The sequence below is a fragment of the Perca fluviatilis genome, chromosome 23, assembly GCF_010015445.1.
Source record: "Perca fluviatilis chromosome 23, GENO_Pfluv_1.0, whole genome shotgun sequence".
Taxonomy (NCBI): domain Eukaryota; kingdom Metazoa; phylum Chordata; class Actinopteri; order Perciformes; family Percidae; genus Perca; species Perca fluviatilis.
In genome coordinates this window covers 16,904,743-16,923,042 of record NC_053134.1, presented here as the reverse complement: position 1 = coordinate 16,923,042, position 18,300 = coordinate 16,904,743, and the positions used below count along the sequence as shown (strand labels likewise).

At 41.3% G+C, this 18,300-nt stretch overlaps 2 protein-coding genes across 4 annotated transcripts in view; both read left to right on the top strand.

The window, feature by feature from the left end:
* The window catches only part of ahcyl2b (adenosylhomocysteinase like 2b), a 47,640-nt gene extending 41,902 nt beyond the window's left edge, over window positions 1–5,738 (top strand). The window contains exons 10-17 of the mRNA XM_039791553.1: window positions 13–101; window positions 195–265; window positions 1,993–2,087; window positions 2,833–2,931; window positions 4,240–4,308; window positions 4,456–4,534; window positions 5,261–5,381; window positions 5,573–5,738. Coding sequence (XP_039647487.1) covers window positions 13–101; window positions 195–265; window positions 1,993–2,087; window positions 2,833–2,931; window positions 4,240–4,308; window positions 4,456–4,534; window positions 5,261–5,381; window positions 5,573–5,579 — 630 coding nt within the window. The 3' untranslated portion in view covers window positions 5,580–5,738. The remainder of the gene's footprint in view (window positions 1–12; window positions 102–194; window positions 266–1,992; window positions 2,088–2,832; window positions 2,932–4,239; window positions 4,309–4,455; window positions 4,535–5,260; window positions 5,382–5,572) is intronic.
* Window positions 5,739–10,413: 4,675 nt separating this feature from the next.
* strip2 (striatin interacting protein 2) overlaps window positions 10,414–18,300 on the top strand; it is a 29,819-nt gene continuing 21,932 nt past the window's right edge. The window contains exons 1-2 of one of the 3 annotated variants that reach the window (XM_039791547.1): window positions 10,414–10,742; window positions 17,206–17,275. In XM_039791547.1, the coding sequence (XP_039647481.1) occupies window positions 10,632–10,742; window positions 17,206–17,275 (181 nt within the window). In that variant the 5' untranslated portion in view covers window positions 10,414–10,631. The remainder of the gene's footprint in view (window positions 10,743–17,205; window positions 17,276–18,300) is intronic. The other 2 variants (XM_039791549.1, XM_039791548.1) reach the window with 2 other exon arrangements.

Below are 18,300 nucleotides of genomic sequence, written 5' to 3'. Positions count from 1 at the left end.
TATCATCCTCAGGTGGGAAAAGGCTGCTGTGCTGCTCTCAAAGCAATGGGCTCCATCGTCTACGTCACAGAGATCGACCCAATCTGTGCCCTGCAGGCCTGGTAAGACTCGGCTTGTTGAGCTAATGATGCCTCACTGCCGGGATGGACATTGCATTAGTCTTATGTTCTTTGTTCTGTTTCCCCCAATCACAGCATGGACGGCTTCAGGCTGGTGAAACTGAATGAAGTCATCAGACAAGTGGACATCGTCATCACCTGCACAGGTTGGTTCAGCCACTGTCTCTCTCTGTATTTTCTCTGTCTCCATTAGAAAGGATCTCTCATTCACGTTTTGGTTGAAAATGTATAAGGAACATGCAATTCAGTCAGTGTTCGTTCATTCAGTGTCTATCGGTCACTAATCAAGTTCTCGGCTCAGCAGCCCGGGAGTTGTCCTGAACACTTAATTGGAGCAGAGAATTACTTGTCTCTCTGCTTCGTTACCTAATGTTGCTGGCAGGCCTGAAGCAGAGGGCTCGCTTAAGGGTGACTGCAATTGAACAGAAAAGCTAATAAGAGGATAATAATGTAAAAGGAGGCGCATGGCATTTGTGTAAGATTTTGCAAAGTGGTGTAAAATAAATAAAACCGGACAAGCATTAGCTCAAATAAGGCCATGTACTGGTAGCTCCATTAAAGGCATTGGAGCCCTTGCGGTTTGTTGTGAATATCTGTTGATAAATCATACATGAAAGGGTTCATATCTTCATATCCTTTGCAGCTAAATTCAAGTCCTCCTTCAGCATGATACCATCTTACAAAAATTTAACTTTACCTCATTTTGTTAAAGATGCACATACGCAGACAGGTGGAGCAGTCAAACTAATGCTACGTTTAAACGTGGCCAGCTATTTTCATAAACGGACATTTCAACCTCTCTGTTTTCAAAAATAACATTGTGCACAGCTGTTTTCAGAAAAGTGTTCGTTTACATGTACTCGTGTATATATGCCGTCAAGAGCATGCCAAACCTATAGGTGGCAGTGTAACGAGAAGCTCAAGCCCACGTTAGCCAATCAGAATCCCGAAAATAGCAACAACCGCAACGAATCACTTCCTCGTTCTCTCTCTCGGCTGCCTAAACCTCAGTTTGTCTCAGTTTACATGAAAACGTGCAAACGAAGATTTCCAAAATCTCCACTCTGGCCGGAGTTTTTAGAAAGAATCGTTTTCAGAGGCAAATTCTCAGTTTGCGTGTAAACAAAGAGCACAAACAAATGGAAATGTCTCCTTTTTTCAAAATAACCATGTACGTGTAAACGGGTTATAAATCACATTTTCAAACCTAATTAACAATGCTAATCGCGCACCACCCGGATAACTTCCTTGCCACCCTTGATGATGAATACCTGCGCTGCGCTTTGCTCTCTGAGCTTTGCTCTGCGCCCTTCCTATCGGTGCGCAGTGAGCAAATCGCGTATCATGTGTGGAGGTGTGAATCTTCACTGATCTCCCGATTCGATTACGATTATCATGTCAGCGATTCAATTCGATATCTTGATGCATCACGATGCGTCAAATAAATTGTTCTGTTAAAGCCATGTAGGAAATTTAATTCATAGCTTTTCAAGCTTCAAAAACAAAACATTCTGCAGTGCTCTAATACTAAATAAATTGGATACATAAAACTACAGCACTGAGCACATGGCACTTCCTGAATGTGCAAAACATAACAGAATATGTAAACAGAAAAGTTGTTAGGCCTACATTAAATTGTAAACAGAAATAATCGATTATGAGCCTGCCGATTATCGATGCAGCATCGTCCATGTCCACGATTCAATGCATCGATTATTTGATTAATTTCAACACCTCTAATCATGTGTAGGCGGCTTAACACTCTACTCTCTGTGTCTGAGTTCACATTTTTGCTTTCTTATTGTTTTAACCTCTTGCTCTTTGTGCAATTGTCCCCATATTTCTTTCTCTTCTCTCTCTCTTCCTCCTTTAGGCAATAAGAACGTGGTGGTGAGAGAATACCTCGACCGCATGAAGAACGGCTGCATTGTCTGCAACATGGGACACTCCAACACCGAGATCGATGTGGTCAGTTACCAGCTTGTGTTAACTTGTGAAGTAACAAAAATAATAGCGAATAACAAACCAGGAGACATGAAGATTAAAACAATAATCAAGACTCGGTGATACAGAAACGAGCCATCAAACCATAACAATGAGTCTAAAACAAAGTTAAACTTAGTTTTACCCCTCTGGGCAGTGTAGCTGATAAATCAGTTAACTATTAACATATTTTACTACTTTATAATGCCTTAATAAAGGTTATTACCCCACTGCTTTTTTGCATTGTTAGAACAGCTTAGTTCTGAAGTAAACAAGACGTTGAGGTTTTTTATTACTCGTGCTAATGCAGAGTGTCTTGCAGTGACATATAAATAAATAAAGAAATAATAAATAAAATCATAGAAATAAATAGCAACAATAAGAGAGCACAAAGATAAGGGTCATGGTGCACTGATTTTCTCCTGACCATACAACAGTGAGACAGAAGTGCTAGGAATAGAAAAAAATAGAAGAATGGAAGTTTTTTATATATATATATATATATATATGTATGTGTGTGAGAGAGAGAGAGAGAGACAAAAACAACAATCAAGGAAGTAGTTCAGACATGAGAGGAAGTTGTGACTCACTTTTTAAAGTTCTTCAGTCCTGGAAAAGACCAAGCACACTGAGTCAACTTCTGGCCCATGATGATATATGTGTGACAGCTCAGCCCAACAGAAATAAGCAAAAACAAATGATTGCTCATGGTGTTGTGCTCGTTCTGTAGGCAAGCCTGCGGACTCCTGAACTGACCTGGGAGAGAGTGCGTTCTCAGGTGGACCACGTCATCTGGCCGGATGGCAAGAGGATAGTGCTGCTGGCTGAGGTACACACGCACACGCACACAACCCTGCATATGCACACTGCAGGTTAAGACTATGTGGATAAAAGACGTGTGTGTTTGTTACAAGCCGTGACAGAATGAGAGCAGTCTGTCAGGGCCAGACAGACAACCTGCCAGCCCATGGATGCCTGTGTCTCTGCTGCTGTTTGATCTCCAGCAGGTTTCAACCACATCAGCGCATCAGCAGCTCCATCCTCGCCTCTCCTGCCTCTTTGTTCCAACAGTTCTCGTCCAAAATAGAGTTGTGTTCCAAAAAAAAGGCTTTTATTTAAAGAAGTAATACATCATCCTTATAACATCATTCAGTGTCTCAGAGTTTAAAAGTTTAAAAAGGGGAAACCTTTTCATTCCTCTTTGTTTTCATAACTTAGTTTTACATTGTAATGCGATATACTCATACATTTATTCAGAGAGAGAGAGAGAGAGAGAGAAAAAAAAAAAAAAAAAAAAAAAAAAAAAAAAAAAAAAAAAAAAAAAAAAAAAAAAAAAAAAAAATCTCAGAAGGAAGAAAAAAACCCCGCCTTGTGTGCAGTACTGAGGGTAAACGGCACAATAACGAAACTAAAGCTGAAATCAAAATTAAAAACACACATCTTAAAGAGTATTGGCGTGATTTAAAGGTTTGGGTTGTGACGAGTCGTGCACATTAAAACCTTATTTGGTCGGGTGGATGATGGCGCAGTGGATATGACATTCCTTTGGTGTGGGAGATCTGGGTTCAATTCCCACTGCGATCCATCAACCAATGTGTCCCTGAGCAAGACAGTTAACCCCTAGTTGCTCCAGAGGCGTGCAACCTCTGACATATAATGTAATTGTAAGTCGCTTTGGATAAAAGGGTCAGCTAAATGACATGTAATGTAATATTTGTTTTCATTCTGCTTTTCGTCTTGGAACAACAATACAACCTGTCTCTGTTCCCCCTTCCCTCCGAGCTGCAGTGTTTCAGTTTTACATACTAACTACCTCATTTTCTGCAACCCTTGGGATCTCACATTCACTCACCGCAAAGCAGCATCTCAGACAGCAGCAATAGTTTAGTATTTTGGGCAAAACGTAATCTTTCTAAATAGAAGTTGCACAGCAGTAACTGTCAGAATGAAGACAAGAGAAAACAAACCGTCGCAGAAGAGATTTCAAAAAGCAAGGTTGTTGAAAATATTTGTACAGGACCTGAAATAGATTTCTTTTTTTCTAACCTACATCATCTCACCCAGTCCGCACATCCTGACACTTTGTTCCCTTGTCCTGTGTACTCTGAACCTTGAGTTGCTTTGGCTTCCTCTACAGGGTCGTCTGCTGAACCTCAGCTGCTCCACTGTGCCGACCTTCGTGCTCTCCATCACCGCCACCACCCAGGTAAAACGGCGGATCAGTTTCTGTCTCAATTACATTCTTGTACATGATTAGGTTTTTATTTGACATGTTCTGCATTGCTCTCACTTTGTTTCTGTTTATTTCTTATAAAGCGTTCGAGGCAAAACGTTGTTGTGTGTCTCTTCCCAGGCGCTGGCTCTGATAGAGCTTTACAATGCCCCAGAGGGACGCTACAAACAGGATGTTTACCTGCTGCCCAAGAAGATGGGTAAGATTTGTCAGTTCAGAATTTGTTGAGGGAATAAAACCGCTGAATGCGTGAATACAAAAACACACAAAATAGAAGTATGAAATCCTTTTTTGGAGAACACAAACGCGGCGAGATATGAGGCCAGGGAGATACAAAATAACCTTGTTTGGTACTTAAGTGGCCACCAAGCAGGAAGTGATTACAGAGAGTTTGTGTTCGCCCCATCGGAGAGGCTGCAGGCATTTTGCATCAATCTCTATAGACAACACAGTCGGTCTCGTCTGTTGAGTCCAGAGTTGTCTCCCTGATAGCTTATCATTCACAGTCGAATGAGTCATGTGCGTGCGTACAGCCCACAGCAGGTCTGCAGCATTGCCCGTCACATCTCTTAGCTTTCCCTCAGTGGGTGAGCGCTGAACAAATGCATAGTAAAGAAAAACAGGGAGCCAAATGTAGGTCACACTGTCAGTGACTGCTGCTGCCACCACAGGACACACTGACAGAGAGATTCTGATGGAGAGAAAGAAGGAAGCGTTGAAAGGAAAGGCTGAGATTAGGAAAGAAAGGACGTAGACACAAACATGGATGAGGAGAGGAAAGCAGTTCAGCACAAAGAGGACGAAAGCGATTGAGAGATGGTAAATCCTAGAGCCTCCCTCTTTCTTTTTCTCATTTGAATGATTAATCAACCGCAGACGCCTGATGAATGTTAACATGTTTCTCCTCTCTCTCTTGCCCTCCTAGATGAGTATGTGGCCAGCCTACATCTTCCTACATTTGACGCACATCTTACAGAGCTGAGTGATGAGCAGGCCAAGTATCTGGGCTTGAACAAGAACGGGCCCTTTAAGCCAAACTACTATAGGTATGGAAACACGTTCTTATTTTTACAGGCCTGTCGGTGGTAAAATCGAGCTAATCGTGTAAAGAAAGAAACTGTAACGTTTGAGTCCTGCATGTATAGGGTTAGGATTTGTTTTTCAGGTTGTAGCAACACCTTTTTATGTACAGAAAGCATCATCCTAACTTGCGTTCTTTCTCTTTTCCTCCTTTAAGGTATTAAACCAGTGTCAGGGTTGGCCTCAAGAAATACAAATACTCCCAGAATGGCATATACGCATAGAGGGAGAAGGAGAATGAGAACAGAAGGAAGGAAGGATGGACAGAATAGTCAACACACCTGCTTTATATTTTGGGGGGGGGGGACTCTGACTGAGCCTGAGGGGGTGTGGTGGTGGTGGGGGGGGTGGGGGGGCTATCCCTTAGCTAATAGCGGCCGTTTTATTTATTCACATTCAAGAACAATAATGACAACATTAACTCTAACTCTGTGGAGCTGCTCCTGCCATTCGCCATTAGCTAGCTCCTGGACGTCTTCTCTCGGAAGATGTTTTACTTCCGCTCGTCATTTTACCGCCATTATCTTTCTCTTCACGCTAATTTGTTTGTCAAGTTAAATGTAAATCCTCCTTTCCCGTTACCAGATCTTTTATTGTTTAACTGTTATGTATGAAATTATTGATGCGAAAAAAGATATATATATATATATATATATCTCTTTTTTTTATATATATATATATATAAACTTTATTTAAAAAACAAATCTGTGTGAATGAAGATTACCGTTGAAGATTTAGACTGACACTTTTTCCTGTCCTTTTTTTGTTGTCTTTTCTTTTCTACCTATGTGATTATGTTTTTGTTGTTCTCTTGTGTAATATTGAGAGGGCGGGGTTAGACCTAGTGGGCGGGGGTTAGGCGGGATCTCAGGGTCCAATCATATCATGTCTTTTATTTGCTTGTTTCATTGAGATTCACCGTTGTCTGTTTTTAAACATTTTTTATGCATTCTGTCCCTACGGATCAGCCTGTAGTTTGTCATAACTTTCTTCTTAGAATTACTGGATGGTGACTGGTTCTTCTGACCTGTCACTCAAAGCCACAGTGAAACCATCTCATTGGCTGCTTCTTTCTCAGCTTCCAGCGGCTCACATGGCGCCAGTGTTGAAGTAATGAAAAGTATTTCAAGCTAGTGAGAGCTAAGCTTTTCATTTTGTCTTTTCCTTTTAACAAGAATGACTTATACTGTATTAGAAGCATGGCAGGTTGTCAGATCATTACAAGGAGTATACTGTATATTTAGATATTTATATTGAAATTAAGATTTTTCTATCTTTCTCTCTCCTGCGTCATCTAATATCATTTACTTTTGGGAAGAAAAAAAAAATCAACATCTGTTATAAAGATAAGCAATTTAAATGTTCTAATGATAATTGTAATAAATGTACTTAAACCCTCACTTTGAATACTGTGACAAAAAATATTTACAGAGATACCAAATGAGCAGAAAGTTGCTGCCTGGCCGGTACTTCTTCAATCATGTCCTCACTGAAAAGTTTGGTGCTGTTAAGATTTACTGTACTTAACCATACACACCACAACTCTTTGGCACTCACAAATCTCTGTGGGTTCTGTTTAAAAAATAAAATCTAATGTATTCATTTTTTTATCAAATAAGCACATTTACCTTCTCCGCAAATGCATGTGTGTTTGCCTGTTAAGGGATTTTTCACCTTTTTTGTAAAGATCTCCAAACTTGGCGTGCTATGCCTGATTCATTTCATTTTCTTCTATCCTACTTGGAAGGCTTAGATTCTAGCGGTATAATGAGCTGCACAGTCGTCATCCTCGGCAGCTCATCCCCAGCTGAGCTGACGGTGGACGTTAGAAAATCCTGACAGTCATTTCACCTGACAGCCAACCAAGTGCACCCCCCCCCCACCCCCGTCACTATACCGGCTCTGCACCTGAACCAATCAGATTCCCTGCTGACCTGCTGGGAGACGCTGCCAGCTCTACTCTCTAGGAGAGATCAAATGCTTGAACATACAAACTCAATATCCAGCTCTGACAATTGACTGTACGTTTTAAAAAAAATAAATAAAAGTGATCTTTTTCCAGATTAAATGGCACAAAAGCTTTGTTTAGTTCAGTTTACTAATACGTTGGCAAATTCAGAATGCAAATATGCATAAATTCATGCAATTTTGTTGTGTGACATTATGAGTAATATTACATAATATACAATACCAACCAAAGTCTAGGAATATTTTGACATTTAGCAGTTTCCCCCAATTGCTTCCGGTCTTTATGCTAAGCTAAGCTAACCTGCTGCCAGCCCCAGCTACATATTTAGCGTACGGACATGAGAGTGGGATCAATCTTCTCATGCAAGTCTCGAAAAGAAAGTAAAAAAAAAGCGGCATTTCCCAAAATGTCAAACTATTCCTTTTTAAATTTTGGTAAAAGCAAATTAAAGTCTAAATAAATTGAAACTTTAAAGGTGCATAGGAACCTCTCATTAACCTAGTGTATGCCCATGGTGTGTGTGTGTGTGTGTGTGTGTGTGTGTGTGTGTGTGTGTGTGTGTGTGTGTGTGTGTGTGTGTGTTGTGTGTGTGTGTGTGTGTGTGTGTGTGTGTGTGTGTGTGTGTGTGTGTGTGTGTGTGTGTGTGTGTGTGTGTGTGTGTGTGTGTGTGTGTGTGTGTGTGTGTCTTTCCGTGATGGTACACATACTTTTTTTTTTTTGTAGGCCATGGCTGCTTCATTAACAGCTGCCTCAGGATCCTAGCCTGTGAGTTAGGGGGAGAAACCATTTTTTCTTTTGTCAGCCGTAAGCTGACCAACAGACGGGTGGGCGGGGAAGGACACCAGCATCATATATGTATATACATACTATATACAGATATGACAACCTTTAAAAGTCTAGGAAGATAAAAGACAAATCCACTCCTGTATTTATTGTTGTAAATCCTCATACAGTGCAAACTGACAAAATTCTCAAAGGATGTTTTAAATTGTCTAATAAAAAAAAAAAAAAAAATTCTGTTTAAATATTGCAAGTGATAATGATAGAAAATGAGCAATAATTTAAATTCTGTAATCTTAATGAATAAAGATGTGAAATTGTAACCACTTTGTGTGCATCTCCTTGATTTGACTCCTTTTCAATGCACCCACTTACTCATGTAGGTGTTTGTGTGTTGTTCCAGTCTGTTTTCATAGTGTATAGATTTCTGAGTAGTTGTGTTAATGTGTGTTGGGGGAAGAGGAGCCCATGTGTGCAGCTGCTGAGGTCTGTCCAAGCCACAGTGATCTCATGTGAGCCTCAATGATCAGACAGGGACATCTCTGACATCAACAGCTGGCTGCGATCCTTTATTTATTCTTGACACACAACTCATTAAATGGAAAGTTGAACACAGAAGAAGATATAATTTACAACAATCCAAAATATAATTCAAAGATTGACTCTGCACTGATTCTCTCGGTTTCTGTTTCTTAACCAATAAAAGCTCAACATTTAAAACTAGGTTTGACCTATTTTGATATTTAAATAATAGTATTTTCATTTTGTGAAAGGATGATTTCCTCGTTCAAAGCAAGATCCAATTTAATTTTAAATGCTGCATTTTAAGGGAATATAAAAAAATCCTTCAAAAGCTTCATTACACCAATAATACACAAGCTCAATGTCCTCGTGTGAGCCTGTCAAAAATAATTCTCCAATGTCTACAGTAGATCTGGACGAGCTATTTTAAGTCTGAGGTAAAAACCCTGATGATGTCACCAGGGTTATTTCATCTTGGGCTTGAGTTAATTATAACGGAAAGCCTGCGTCAGAAACGGGGGGGGGCTTGTGTATTATTAGTGTAATTGTAGGATCCAGCAATTTTGGAGCTTGACCCATACTGGGACTAAACATGATATCTTGGCCTCTGTTGCTTTGATTTTGACCACAACCAACTTTTTGAAAGTGTACTACTAAATCGCTGGAATACTCTTTTGAAGTTAATATTTCATCTATGAAATACAACAGTTTCCTTCCTTATTGATGTCCTATTGGTTTGCACTTATAGCTTTGTCAGACTTGAGTCTAAATGGATTCAGTGAATCATTTTTAATTTAATTGTATTTAATCATAAACTTGTCCCTGGCTGCCCTGCCATGTGGTCACGTTCCACCAGTAGTTAAGTGCAAATCCAATCATGTCATCTTAAGTGTTTTTTCACAGTAAGGGGTTTGGGTGTGTTGATAGGTAGGAGTGTTTGGCAACCTCCACACCAACCCCCACCTCCACATATCAATAATTCACTTGCTCCTCTGAATGGAGGGGGACAGGAGGTGAAGTGGGGGTGTGGGAGGGGTGCGGTCCACAGAAATTAGGAGGCAGACACATAAACTGATCTGGACCCCTGACAACACTTTGTATCACTATCCATTTTATTACCAAGGAGAAAATCTTGTTGGTAATTCAGTTTGACACAGCTGCTGGGAAACATCATCCATCAGCTGAAGCTTGTACATTTTGGTGGTTAATATTTTTCTACAGGCATCTGCTGCCCAAGACAAAACACAGTAACCATTGTGGTCTTAACTGGTCAAAGGTGAGTTAAGACCACAATATGACTTTCTGACACCAGTTTTAGCAAATAAAAATTAGTATGCTATAGAAAAGGGCTATTTGGTAGAATAACATCAGGCTACCATTTGCAAGAGCTACAAAAAATGTAAAAAAGCTAATTTACCCATTTTTTTCAACAATAGCCATTCAATGTCTTTGCATTCTGTAATGGACTCTATAGTTTTCGCTGTTAGTGGTGGAGTCCTCCATAAGTTGCCTTCACAAATAAAAGTGATTTACAGGAAACAATGCATGTAGGCATTGTTTATCCAGTGTTTGTAATTTTAACATTAATTTACAGACCTTGACTGCACCTCTAGTACAGGCTCTTATTTTGATATGAGGTATTAGTTCTTCAGCATCTCTAACCACCATCTCTCTGCATTAGTGCACTGGCCCTGTGTATGGTAACCACCTCATTTGACTTTTATTGTGGCCCGCAGATGCTCCTCTCTGCTGTTGACTCTCTAACCCCGCCCGCTCGGGGCGCATAGCGATATCGAACCAAACAGACAGGAGGAGGAGGAGGAGATCCTCAACTTGGGCTGAGGAGCCGGTGCTGCTCCCGGTGCGGTGCAGTCACACACAGCTCTCCACCGGACCGATATGCACTACCCGCGGAGGAGGAAGTAAGCTGCAACGACCGAGAAAGATGCAGGCGGAGGACATGGAGGTACCAATCATTAATAATCTTAACGATAACGGCGACAGACAGAGGCCGAAAGGGAAAGACATGTTCAAGGTTCAGCAGGAGGAGTCGGAGGTAAATTGGACATGCGTTTGTGTACAGTCGGCTGCTACCGCTTATGGTAGCCTATATGGAGCACACTAGAGGTGTGTGTGTGTGTGTGTGTGTGTGTGTGTGTGTGTGTGTGTGTGTGTGTGTGTGTGTGTGTGTGTGTGTGTGTGTGTGTGTGTGTGTGTGTGTGTGTGTGTGTGTGTGTGTGTGTGTGTGTGTGTGTGTGTGTGTGTGTGTGTGTGTGTGTGTGTGTGTTGTGTGTGTTGCTGGGGAGCTTTCAGACCAACTGAATGTCCTTTCCATGCCGTGAGCCCATGTCTTGGCTGGCTGGCAGACTGACAGACACCGGTGTTATTTTGGCAACCGGCTCCTATAAATAACCCAGCAGTAATCCTACAGTGGTGCCCAACGTGTAGAATGAAGGTTGTGAAATGTGACTGCTCCTGTCAGGACCACACCACCACTACCAAACATTGGTATGAATTTGTATTCTCTTGTGGTAATTATCCCATGAATTAAAATGTCCTTATCCTTGATAGTTGACATTGGCTTGCGTCCTTCAGTTTATTGTTTTGTTGACTAAAATCAAATACATTTTCAAAATCTACTTAATAATAATAATAATAATAATAAATTTAATTTATATGGCGCTTTTCATGGACTCAAAGTCGCCTTACAGGGCAGGGTAGATTATAAAAACATAAAACAAAACGAACAAAACAAGTAGAACACAACAAAATTCAGATGAAAAAGGGAGGGGGCGGGGCGCGTATGGGTAGGCAGAGTTGAAGAGATGGGTCTTGAGGCGGGACTGGAAGATGGTGAGGGACTCAGAGGTGCGGATCTTTGGGCTTTGTAGGTGAGGACCAGGATTTTGTAGGTGATCCGGTGGGAAATAGGAAGCCAGTGGAGTTGTTTTAGGACAGGAGTGATGTGGTGCCAGGATTTGGAGCGGGTAATGAGGCGGGCGGCTGAGTTCTGGACCAGTTGGAGTCGGTTGATGTTGGTAGAGCTGATGCCAAGAAGAAGTGAGTTGCAGTAGTCCAGTCGGGAGGAGATGAAGGCGTGAATGAGTCTTTCAGCAGCGGGGGGTGTGAGAGAGGGTCTGATTTTGGCAATGTTGCGGAGGTGAAAGAAGGAGGTTTTAATGACTTGACGGATGTGAGGCTCAAGGGAGAGGGTGGAATCAAAGATCACGCCAAGGTTGCGGGCCTGGGGGGATGGGGAGACAATGGTGCCGTCGATGGTGAGAGTGGGGTTATTGGTTTTGCTAAGTGTGGATTTGGAGCCGATCAGAAGGAATTCTGTTTTGTCGCTGTTGAGTTTGAGGAAGTTGTGTTGCATCCAGGTTTTAATAGCTGACAGACAGGAGTTGATGTGGGAGAGGGGAGGATTGTGGGGGGATTTGGTGCTGAGGTAGATCTGGGTGTCATCAGCATAGCAGTGGAAGTCCAGGTTGAAGTGGCAGAGTATCTGACCAAGAGGGAGGATGTAGATGATGAAGAGGAGGGGGCCAAGTACGGAGCCTTGGGGAACACCTTGAGTGACTGTGGCTGTGGCAGAGGTGTGGTTGTGGAGAGAGATGAAATGGGATCTGTTGGATAGGTAGGACTGGAGCCAGCTGAGTGCAGTACCTTCGATACCGAGGTCTTTGAGTCTGGTGAGCAGGATGTTATGGCTCACAGTATCGAAGGCTGCACTCAGGTCGAGGAGGATGAGGATGTTGAGGGAACCGGTGTCAGCAGAGGTGAGGAGGTCGTTGAGGACTTTTAGGACAGGAAAGTATCCTAATAGTAAACGTGCAGGTTAAGGCTTCAAGTCATATAATTATAAATGGGTTTTTCCTGTCAAGTAAATTAAGTGACCAACTTAAGACTTGACTTCTGGTAATGGGATGGACATTGATCTTTTTAAGAGGATTATTTGTTTCTTTAAAAACAGTTACTATAGATGAATTTAGGGCAGCAACTAATCTTCAAATAATTTTCTAGAGTCATTTTGTGAAAAATGTGAAAAATGCTCATTACCTCAGAGCCCAAAGTGACTTATTGCTCATTTTATCAGACCAGCAGTCCAAACATAAAAGATCCAATTTAATATCATATATGATAAAGAAAAGCAGCAAATCCTCACATTTGAGAAGCTGGGACCATCATATGTTTACCATATTGCTTTAAAAAAAAGAACTGAATACAATTTAATAAAAATGCTAGCTTGATCGTAAATGAAAATAATGGTGAGCTGCAACCTGACAAGATTTCCTTTCATCCGATCATAGAGCCTGAGACACAGCAGTGTACCGACAGATTTGATATGATTTTAAGAGTGTTTGGTGCCACCTTCTGAAATATGGTATGGACCAGTAAATCTACTCTAATTCCTTCAACATGAAAGCAGCATGCCTCATGTTCAGTCTGACGATGCCTCCCTTTAGTGCTATGCAGCTATAATTCATTCCCTCATGAAAAAATGAGAAAAAGATGTGTTTTCATTGCTGGGTTGCTCAGAAGTAAAGCAATCAAAGCTGTCGTCCAGGCCAAAAATCCACTAGCCCCTGATATCACTTTGTTTGAGAATGAGCAGATTGAATGGTTTTGAGGGAATTAGAGCATATTCATCTCACAGCCGTTGGATTTCGGGGTTGTTGATGGTGTGGGGGTGAATGACATGGACGTTAAAAGCACTTAACGTCAGTGTTGTGTTGATGGCTGATGCTCCCTGGCCGCTGCACTGGAACTGGGCTCCTGTGTCTGTCTGTTCAGTTAACCTCAAATCTTATTCATTCATGTATGTAAATTGTCCGTCATTTGTGCTGGGTAGAGCAGTCGTCTCTTCTCTATGTGGCATATGTTGGTAGGAGTGGGGGTGGCCTGCCTTGACATTGTGCCCAGTGTTTGCACACACTGATGTGGCGCAGAGAGTGTGGGAGCACGGAAACGGTGCCAGTTTGGAGCGAGGACGGCTTGTTATCAGCTGGTAGCTGAGAAGAGAGACTGGAGGGGGGGCAGTGAGGGAGACAGGGTGAGAAAATGAAGGGAGAAAGAGAGAGAGAGACAGGGTTTTCCTGTGTTGATGCTTGCGGGAATTAAAGAAACATCTGAGTTGGGTTTGGAAAGAGCGGCCCCTTCGGTTTCAGGAACAAGTTGAGACCCTCTGCGCTGCGTGTCCCTGGGTGACACAAGATGGATGGTGGATGAGACTGCTTGTTTCTATTGATCAACTAACGTAATAGTATTGATGACAGTGATAACCGTGTTGTCATGTTTAAGTCAATGTTTAAGTAATTTATCGAACGAAAATTGTTTGTTTCAAATGTGAGGATTTGCTGCTTTTCGATGTTTTATTTAGTTGCAAATTGAATATCTTTTGGGTTGTGATCTGTTAGTTTTTTTACAATTATCTGACACATAATAAATGGATAATCAGTTCATCCAAAAACAGGATTACTTTTAGAACTAGAAGGGCACTTGGAGATCACAGACCTCCGAGGCCATGCTCGATTACGCAATGTTAACGAAAGTGAATAATAGTTAGTGTATCCGCCCCGTGGTTCGGATATGCTCGTAAAGGTATTGGGGTTTTCCTTGGCCCATTCTACACCCTTCCACCAAGTTTTATGAAAATCGGGCCAGTAGTTTTTCCTTTGTCCTGCTGACAGACAAAGAAACAAACCAAACTGAAAACCTCCATGGTGGAGGCAATAATATGAAGAGTTAAACGGTCAAGCAATTCAGTTGAGCTATCATAACTATTAGTTTGTAGTATAGGTCAAGCTTAAAAAAATGCTAGATCCTACATTTCCCATAATGCAACCATTAGCTTTTTTTCATTAGACCCTCCTGGTCTGCTAAATGCCCATGTCCTTCAAACGCCACACACCCGGTTTGTAATAGACTGTTATAGACTTTAAGTCAAAGTCGAGGTAAGCCTAATGTCATCCCCAGGGTTATTTTGTCACGCTGACAATGCCAGCATTGTTTGTTATTTGGTTTGGGTTGAAGATGAATGAAAAATAATTGTATTAGGGATAAGAGCTGTGTGCAATGTGTGCAAGTTGAAGTCACTGTTCCATTATCTTTAATGTGACTATTATTTGCCACTGTTCATCACACCCCCAACCGACCCCGTCAGACACCGCCTACCAAGAGTCTGGGTCTGCCGAGGTTTCTTCCTAAAAGGGAGTTTTTCCTCGCCACTGTCGCAATAGCCACTGCTAATGCTTGCTCTTGAGGGAATTACTGTAATTGTTGGGGCTTTGGAATTTATAGAGTGTGGTCTAGACCTACTCTATTTGTAAAGTGTCTCGAGATAACTCTGTTATGATTTGATACTATAAATAAAAAAAAATTGAAGTTTGATGGTCTGTTGGTTGGACAAAACAAGAAATTTGAAGCAATCCCCGTGGGCTCTGGGAAATTGTGATGGGCATTTTTTACAAATTGCCCAATTGCGATTTAATATACAGAACAAATAAAAAAAGAAAATCAACACATTAGTCAATGAAAATAATCACTGGTCTCAGCCCTATTTGTTAACAGACTGAACCATCAGAGAGCGGGATGAATGGGAGGGAATGTGCAGTGGCAGCAGTGGATGAATATTGGTGTAGGAATAGCTGCCTCCAGCACAGATTAAATCACACAACTAAGGCTGTAATTGCTATTGTATACAATATCTGAGGTTCTTATCCATATAAAGGCACAGTGGCAATTGATAAAAGTTAATTCCAATGATTATAATGCACTAAATGGACAAATGATTTCAACACATAATTCTATCTGGTACTGAGAATGGTGTCCCTGAATGGCCTCTTGCAGCTGGATCAATAATAAGCAGTTTTACTGTATACAAGCCATAAACAACATAACATAATTGTGATATGCATGTGTAGTGTAGTAAGCTAAAGGGCTGAATTTGCTTTAACTGCAAGACCCCCCTATACTTCTATCTTCTAAATGCACTGGAACTTTAAAGGTGGAGAAATAGTGTACAAAAACAAAATATTTCAAGTTGAATGCCTCCAAAATAAAAATGCCACTTCAGTTGATTTTAAGATTTTAAAAGTGAGACAGCACCTGGTCACAAACACCCAGAGTCTTCCTTCGGTCGCACTCAGTCGTGGGTAATTTTGGTGAATCATCTGCGCTCCCAAGTGGTTCTCATTTCCTGGTTTACAAATGCAACAATGACGTCGGATCTAATTGCTTTGGCACGCCGTCATAAACAAACTGCCTGTTGACGGCCTGTATATTTCAGTTCATGCTGACTTGGTTGCAGCAGGTATTTATAGGAGATGGTTACATGACAGCACGCAGAGTTGTTTAACTGGGATAGCTGACTCAGAGCACATCCTTGTTTACAGTCCTGGCCCTGGGGCACTTTTCACAGGGTTAAACACATCTAACACTCGTAGCTTGGAGCCTTCCACCGCTGTGCCAGGAGGGATCTTTTTATTATTACTCTCATTAACATAAAATGAATCTTTAATAGTCACTGTAGGGCAATTAATCAGTTCACATCCTCTACCCAAAAGACAAAGAGATAAAAACCAAGAATTTTCCAGTCACTAGGCTAATGCTCTTACTTCTGTTATGCTTCTATTTGTCCCAGGTGTTAATCATAAGCAGGATACACTCTGGTATGCTTCTCTATTTTGGAGGGAAGAATTCCTTTCACAATGTTGAGAGCGTGCGTGCGTGCGTGTGTGTGTGTGTGTGTGTCTTTCTTTTTGTAAGAGTTGATAGTTTGGATGTACAAGGTTGCAGGAAACATTTGTGTGACTGCAGGTAGCTGGTGAGTGTGTTCCTAGAGACTTAATGTGTGCAGTGTGTCTCGTGCTAATCACAGGGTGAGGCTAAAGTCAGAGCCAAGACAGACCCTTGACTGCATACAGGAGCTAATCTGCTCTGAAATAAGGTGCCACGTTGAATCCTGCGCCCTCTCTTTCCTCACTCCTTCTTTGCTGCAGTTTATTGCTGTACCCGAGCATCTGGATCATTGTTAGGGAGAGCGTACTTCAACTGTTTAATCAGCCTGATCAGGCAGTAGCCGTGTGTGCCAATAGAGAGCATCTGTAATTGCGAGATCTGTGAAAAAATGTCATGTAAATGACTAATCAACACTATTCAGCAGCAAAACAAAACTTAAAAAGTACACATGATGAAACAAAACCGTGACCAAGCCTGAAGTGTGTGTGTGTGTGTGTGTGTGTGTGTGTGTGTGTGTGTGTGTGTGTGTGTGTGTGTGTGTGTGTGTGTGTGTGTGTGTGTGTGTGTGTGTGTGTGTGTGTGTGTGTGTGTGTGTGTGTGTGTGTGTGTGTGTGGCACTAGTTGGAGTTGTGACCACAAGTGGAGTACAGGTTAGTTGTAGGTGTTGCTAAATGGGAATAGCCTGCGGTATTATGTGGGTGTCAGGACATCTGTGATTTAGCTGAGATCAGGGTCATACTATAATGTATATATGCTAATGTGTGTTTTGTTCTTCACAGAGCTCCATGGAGTCACCCAACCTGGAGTTTGAGTACGGAGACACAGACACACTGACTGCTGAGCTTTCAGGTGAGACTGGCCTGTTACTAAACACCAGATAATTTGTGATTTGTATGAAGCTTGCACCCCATTTGCTGTACTTTCATACAGTAGTTGTTGCATTCCGTGTGCTAACCCTTTATTATTAAAATGATAAGATTTGGTCTGGATAAATAAATGTATGTAGTTTTAGATAAATATTCGTGATTCTGCTACCATGTATGCTACATATTGTTTACTAAAATCTTGTTTTCCCATGATGGGTGTATGTCGGTCCACCACTTTGGTCCAGACTGAAATAGCTTGACACCTATTGGATGGATTGCCTTTCAATTTTGTACAAATATCCATGGTACCTAGAGGGTGAATTTGTATGACTTTGACGGTCTCTGAACTTGAATCTGTCCCTTTTGCACGTTCCATAGCTTGCTATCCAATTTCCTTTTTTGTGTCAGACTTAAAGTCCAGTTAAAAGTATGCATGGTTGATATAAAATTTTCTTTCACAGAATTCCTGCAGTAATACCTCTGTTTCTACTTAGCATACAAACTACAATGTGCTATTGATTGGAAAATATAATGCTGCATCTGCATTCCTCAGGTTTTCTTCAGCTGTTTTATGTTACAGTGTTATTCATAACAACAAGGCAATAACCTGACACACTGCTGAAGGCACAGAACAAAATCTTCTGGTCCTGACTTGTTTTCCAGATATAGGATGCATCGTATGACTAATGTTATGCGTAATCATAAGAACTATGATTATACATTCAGAACTACCGAATTCATCCAGCATCTGTGTATCTGGTAACGGCTCTTGCGTGACTTGGAGCTTGAATTATAAATGGCCCAAAGATGCATAAATGACAGAAGAACAGAATTCAACAATGCTGATAGATGTTTCTGATTGTACTTTAGTTGGTACAATAGTTTATTTCAAGTGTGTAATTTAGATTCCTCTTCAGCATCAACCTTTTTCTTCTCAGAGCCAGGTGATGTGCTGAGAGAAAAGTTGAATAACGACATTGATGTCAAGTCAGAATGATTGTGCTCCTG